The sequence below is a fragment of the Erinaceus europaeus genome, chromosome 4 (genome assembly GCF_950295315.1).
Source record: "Erinaceus europaeus chromosome 4, mEriEur2.1, whole genome shotgun sequence".
Taxonomy (NCBI): domain Eukaryota; kingdom Metazoa; phylum Chordata; class Mammalia; order Eulipotyphla; family Erinaceidae; genus Erinaceus; species Erinaceus europaeus.
The window spans coordinates 14835811-14841810 of NC_080165.1; the positions used below are offsets into that span (position 1 = coordinate 14835811).

The 6000-nt window shown below is 64.4% G+C and overlaps 1 protein-coding gene across 2 annotated transcripts in view; it reads right to left on the bottom strand.

The window, feature by feature from the left end:
* Window positions 1-4847, bottom strand: part of WNT7B (Wnt family member 7B) — a 49084-nt gene extending 44237 nt beyond the window's left edge. Inside the window, exon 1 of one of the 2 annotated variants that reach the window (XM_007531901.3) lies at window positions 4302-4847. In XM_007531901.3, coding sequence (XP_007531963.1) covers window positions 4302-4372 — 71 coding nt within the window. In that variant the 5' untranslated portion in view covers window positions 4373-4847. Of the gene's footprint in view, window positions 1-10; window positions 386-4301 lie in introns of those variants that run through there. The other variant, XM_007531900.3, reaches the window with a different exon arrangement.
* Between the last annotated feature and the right edge of the window lie 1153 nt (window positions 4848-6000).

The following is a 6000-nucleotide window of genomic DNA, read 5'->3' on the forward strand; positions in this document are numbered from 1 at the left end:
CCGCACTCACAGGTAGCTGCCGCTCGTCAGGATGAGAAAGATCTGCGGGCAATAGACGGAGAGGAGCGCGCGGCGCGGCGATAGCGGGAGCATGGTGGGCCCGCGCGCCTGGGGGGAGGGCAGACCCTCGGGCTGGGTGCGGGGCCAGCTGAGACCGGGGATCCCCGCGGCCCTGGCTTAGGTGGGGCGGCAGCACCCGGCGCTAGGGACCCGGGGGCGCGGGCGCAGGCGCGGTGGTCGCCCGTACCCCGCCACCAGGGCCGCGCATCGCGCCAGCACAGGGGCAGCGGGTGGGCGCGGGGGCAGGGATCGGTGCGGCCCCCAGGCGCGGGCTAGGGGCAATGGCGAAGCCTCCTTAGCCGGGCTTAGTCCGTCTGTTGATCGATCCGAACCGGCTCTGTCGCTCGCTCTGGCTCACGTCTCCAAGTCTCCCTAGGCGCCCTGCTACCATTGGACGGGCGGCCCTGCATCCGCCTCCTCTGCGGGCGGGTTTTTTAAAGGGGAGGCTGACCGGAGGGAGCGTGCTGCGGGAGCCGCCCCCAAGGCTTGCCCACACCATCTTGGCCCGCACCCCCTCCATGTGTGCGCGCGCACAGCCCAGAGAACGCGGGCGAGCCCAGTTTCACAGCCTGTCCTGTCCTGGAAGGGACCCGGTGGGAGGCACCGTGGGGTGACCCTCCGGTGTGCGTGTTCCGCTCCATCGGGCAGCGTGTGTTCGTGTGTGCCCGCGGCGGCGTGGGCGTGCCAGTGCGGGCGCAGGTGTGTGCGCACATATCTCTCGTCCGCCCAGCGTGCAGCGTCTCTCTGCAGGAACCCTGGATCGGGCGAGCGCGGAGACATGTCTGTGTCTTTGAAAAAATCCAGCACCGGGAGGGCAGCCCCAACAGGTGCAAAAAGGCCTCCCAAATCTGGCTTTCCCATTCGCTTGGTGGTTCCCCTCTGAGGGGGCTGGTTGGGATAAGTGTGATTAGGAGCAGATTCACAAGGACACGTTTTGCTAAACTATCTTCCTTCTTCCAGGAATCTGCATATATATATATATATATATATATATATATATATATCCCAGAAACATGGCGTTTTAGTCCTACCTCCTACTGTCTGCCGAGACTAAGTGTATATGCGTATCTCTCAGAGTGAACTCTCCCTCCACCCCATCAGTTAGATGGGCAGTGTACAAGGCAAAGAGAAAAAAAAAAAAAAAAAGGAGTGACAGGTGTGGCGTCACCGCTGGTCCCAAGGAGAGCAGGTTTTGGATGTGAAGTTTTCAGGTCCCACTGGTTGCTCTGTGAGCCCCTCCTGGCATGGAGCAGGGCTGGTCCTGGGACAGCATACCCCGCCCCCCTTCCCAGTGTGCAGAGAGAGCCCACACTCCCAACGCTGGCCTGGCTACTCTAGAGTTGGGGCTTGCATTGAGCAAAGGTGTGTGGGGGAGGGAGGGTGTTAGCTCCCCAAAGCAATTTGGTTTGAACTTAAATACCAGGCACATCTTCTCTTGAGGTCCTGGTCACTGGAGGGATTTCTTGGGTTGAGGTCTTCCCGCTGGTTTGGAAACTCCCTCGGGGACTTCAGGGCTACACTCACACCCCGTTTTAAGAGGTTGTATGTACCCAAGTGGGAGAGAGAGAAAAAGAGAGAGACTCCCCAGGTACATCCACAGACATCTACAGGTGGGGGCAGGGGTTGTGATCACAGAAGCTCCCTCCCCCACCCACCCCACCCCCCGCACTTAATGCTGACTTGTTTGTGTGCACAATACCACTACCTGTGGGGGTGACTTTTCCATTCTTGCTATTTCAGATCGAGCATTGGGAGGCTGCACCTCACCCCCTCCCCAGTGCCCCGCATGCAAGGGAAGGTGAGTGCCCCCCCCCCCAGGACCTATCTCCCAGCCCAGTCTCTGCTATTTGGTTGGGGCATCATATCCCTAAAACCAAGAGCTCTGGGCTCCTGAAGCCCAGCACCACACTACCTGAAGAAGTCCCCAGAGTGCCCACACCAACTTCACTATCGTGGTCATTAACACTTGAAAGACCAGCCCACTGCTTAGTGTTGTTACTGCCCCCCCCCCACTCTCATTTTCCCATAAAGGAAGTTCAGGAGTCTCCTCAAGGGGAAAGACTGATCTAGACACACCACAGGAGCTCCAGACACCCAAACAGAGCCCTTAATACATTGGGCTCCCAATCACTTAGTCCCTCAGGTCGCATGGTAGTCCCATCTCCTCCTCCTTGCCTAACCCTAGACAACTGAAATCCTGGAAGAAAGGGAGTTGGAGGTGCCAGGGACTGAGCGCGCATTTCTCACCTCAGCAAACTCCATGGTGGCTCTGGGTTTCTGGGGAGGTCGGTGGTGTTTGGTGACTAGAGGTGTATGGAGACAATGCCCCCCCCCAATCTGGAGAGTATGAGCTTTAGGGAACACACCAGTGAGAGGAGTCCCCACCAGGGGTCCTGGGTGGAGGCCCAGGTGCAGAGCCAGAGCCTGGGCACATAGGCTGGGTCACTCGCTGGGCTCTCTCTGCTAAGAACGGTGAGGGCTGAGCTCCATTCATGGGAGGAAAGAGCACTGAAGGGTTAGCCTCCCTGTGGCGGCTCAGATCTCAAGTCTCAAGCCAGCTCCAGGGGTCCCAGCCTTCAACACCACCTGCTGTCCCCTCTAGGAAGAGGGGTTGAGGGAGGGCTCCCCAAGCTCTGCCCACAGGGTGGTCCACCCCCATCCTACCCCCCAGGAGCTAGGGATGTTAGGAAGAGAGGTGAGGGACCCAGCCCCAGCCCTAGATCAGCCAACCCCAGCCCCAGCCCTAGACCAGCCACTCACTGGGCAGGCTCCTGCCCCGTTCAGGCTCCTAATCCTTAGAGCAGAAAAGCAGGGAAGCCCCAGCCCCCAGCGCCCAACTCCAGGGCTTGGGTGTGTGTGTGTGTGGGCACCCTAAGAACAGGATGACACAGAACGTGCCTTCTGAGGGATCCTTCTGAGGGGTCTCCCCGTTCCTCTGAGGATAGGGAATGAGCCACAGGTGCAGCCAGAGTCCAGAAAACAGCTCCCCCCACCCCACCCCCACCCCAAGGGACTCAGCCAGGCAGCACCCTCGCCTGCCATAAACAAACACCCAGGGACACAGCCTTCGCTCAGACCCACAATAAACAGCAGAGCCACAGGCCGCCGCCACACACCCGCTGGGACCTGCAGAGCTGGGCTGGGATGGGGGCTTACAGCCCGGCGCCTCCCTCCTCGCCTTCCCCGCCTCTGAAAGGGGCCAAGGGGCCGATGGACTGAGTGGCGTCGGCCCAGACGGCTCTCTGGCGGGGTTTCTGCCTTTGGGCCTGGCCCGGAAAGCCGGGGCTGTCCTGCGGGCGGACCCGGCCGGGCCCTCTGGCAAGTCTGCCTGCCGCGGCCGGGGCAGCCGGTGGCGCACAGTAGGAGCGCAGGGCTGGGGCCCCAGGCGAGGTGCACGCATCCCTCACGGTCACACGGCCACCCCCCGCCCCCTCCAGCGAGGCCGAGACAGATTCTGTCTAAAGGAGATCGGCTGGGTTCAGGAATGTGGAAATACGACTCGGAGCAGCTACTGCAGCGATCAACGAGCGCGGCCCGCGGGGCGCCCGCCGGCCCGCGCCAGGGGGAGCGCGGAGAGAGGGGCCCGGCCCGGGGATCCCGGCGGGAGGAGGCGCGGGGAGCCCGGGGCGGCCCGGGCGGCTGGAGACCGAGCGGCGCGGCCCATCCCCAGCCAGACCGACGAGTTGTCAAGCTAATTTCAACACGTCCGGGTGATGGATAGAGACCTAGGGCCTCGGCGGGTGACCCGGCCGGTGCGCTCGCTGCCGGGGTGCGCACCCGCCTGCCCGCCAAGCCTCCCCGGATGCCCAACTGCCCCACGCCCCCACCCCACCCCCACCCTGGCCTTCCTCCCTGCGGCGAGCGCTCGGCCCGGGCTCAGCGCCCAGCGCAGCCCGGGGGAGGGAAGGCGCGTCCCACCCCGGGGCCTGGAGCCCAAACAGGTGAAAGTACGCGCCGGGCACGCTCGCCGCTACCCGCCGGCCTTGTCGGCCTCCCGAGCCCCGCTCTCCCTCCCCCAGCCCCGGGCTCCAGGCCCCCGGAACACCCGCGCTCTGGGGGCCCAGGCTGCGCCCCTGCCCGGCCCTGGAGTGGGTTCCCACACAGGCCAGCCACAGATCCTCGCGGGGCTGCCAGTCACCCCCACCCCGCCTCTGGCCTCTGTGTCCCTGTGGGGGCCCCCCCATGCAGGTTGCTCCTCCAAGGTGCCCCCCACACCTAGCTCGACCCCAGGGGAGACTCACCCGAGCTTCACGTAGAGGACGCCAAAGCAGAGAAACACGTAGAAAATCCACTTGCGAAAGTTTCTGTGCATGATCCAGGGAGGGGTGCCACGCCATAGACAGCGGCGACCGACGGGGACGCTCAGGCCGGGCGGGGGCGGGCAGGGTGCGGGGGTGTCGGCAGCGGGTGTTCTCAGCCCGCGCTGCGGCTCCGGCGGCCGGCGACCCGCGGGCACCCAGCGCGCGCAGCCACCATGGTGAGTCTGGGGCGCCCCCGCCTCCGCGTGCGCCTGGGGACCGACCCCGGCGGGGCTGCGACCTCGGAGCCGGGCTGGGCGAGCGCGGGACCCTGGGAGCGGGGGCCGGGGGCCGGAGCCGAGCGCGGCGGGCGGGCGGGCGCTGCCTGCACTGGGCGCAGCCGCCTGGGGCCGTGCGCGCCTTGCCGAGCGCCGCGGCGGCCAATGTGTCCGCACTTGCCGGCCTCCCCAGGTGACTCGCGGCCCCGGAGAGCAAGCTGCGAGCGAGCGCGTCCCAGGTAGAAGGATCCGCCTCCCGCCCGCCCTCCCCGCTCGCCTGCGCGCCTCTCTCTCTTTCTCTCTCTCTCTCTCTCTCTCTCTCTCTCTCGTTCCCCGGCTGCCCCTCCCTTTTCCCCTCCCTCTCTCTCCCCCCACCCCACCCGTCACATACAAACGCATCCAGTACCTGGGCCCTCTCCCCTCGCCCGCTCCCTTCGCATTGCCCTCCCTGGACGGGGCGGGGGGAGGAAGGGAGCTGTGTGCTGGAGGGGGTGCGAGGGAAAGTTGCAGCTCGCGGGAAACACCTGCGGAAGCTTGGCCTCTCCTCTGCGCCCGCGAAGAGGGGGGGGGGACAGGGGGGACAGGTACGAGTCTGCGGGCCTCTAGGCTTGGGGGCGGACTAAGCACCCCCGCTACCGCTCTGGGCACTCTCCCCCTCTCCCAGAGGTCGTCCAAGGGGACGTGCTCACACTTTTAACTTAACCCAGGAATCTCTGGCTCCCCCAGACCTTGGCCGGCACCCCTTCTCCTAGTCAAGTTCACACCATCTGACAACCGGGCTGCCCGCCACACTCATTCAGGGTGGGTCCAGGGAAGGGAGAGAGTCACTGGGAGTGACACCAATGACCTGCAGTGAAGCAGCGGGGTGGGCACGGTGAGGAGAGCTAGCCGGAGGTTGGGGAGATTGGAGTGCTCCCCTGGCTGGAGAAGGCATCCTGACTCCCTTCCTTTCTCCTTTGTTCACTGCAGTCTGCAGGGTCAACTTTGCAGCATCTGGTCCAGCATCCACATGTGACGTCCAGAGCCAGGTCACAACTCTGTGTGCTTGATTCAGTTCCCTGGGGAGGGACAATCCCACTTCTAAGACCCCCTTGTCCTGAAGCTCCTGTGTGGCCAGAGAGTGACCGGTGGCCTGGCTGCTGCCCTGGTCAGGGTCCCCAGCCTGGATGCCTTCTAGCTTGTCACTCTTGGGGGAGTAGTTCTGTTCCTGAGGGCCAGGTGAGAGCTGGGACTTGCTGGGATGGGGGTGGGGGTGGGGTGGGGGGGCCTGAATACCATTGGTCCCATTTAATCAAGGCCCTCAAGCTCAGGGGTTCCCCCACCCCCACCCCTACACACCCTGCCCCTGCCTTAATGTTTCCAAAAATCCCAGGGACCTTTGCCACGACCCTGCAGCCCTGACCACATCAGAGGCAGGTATGTGC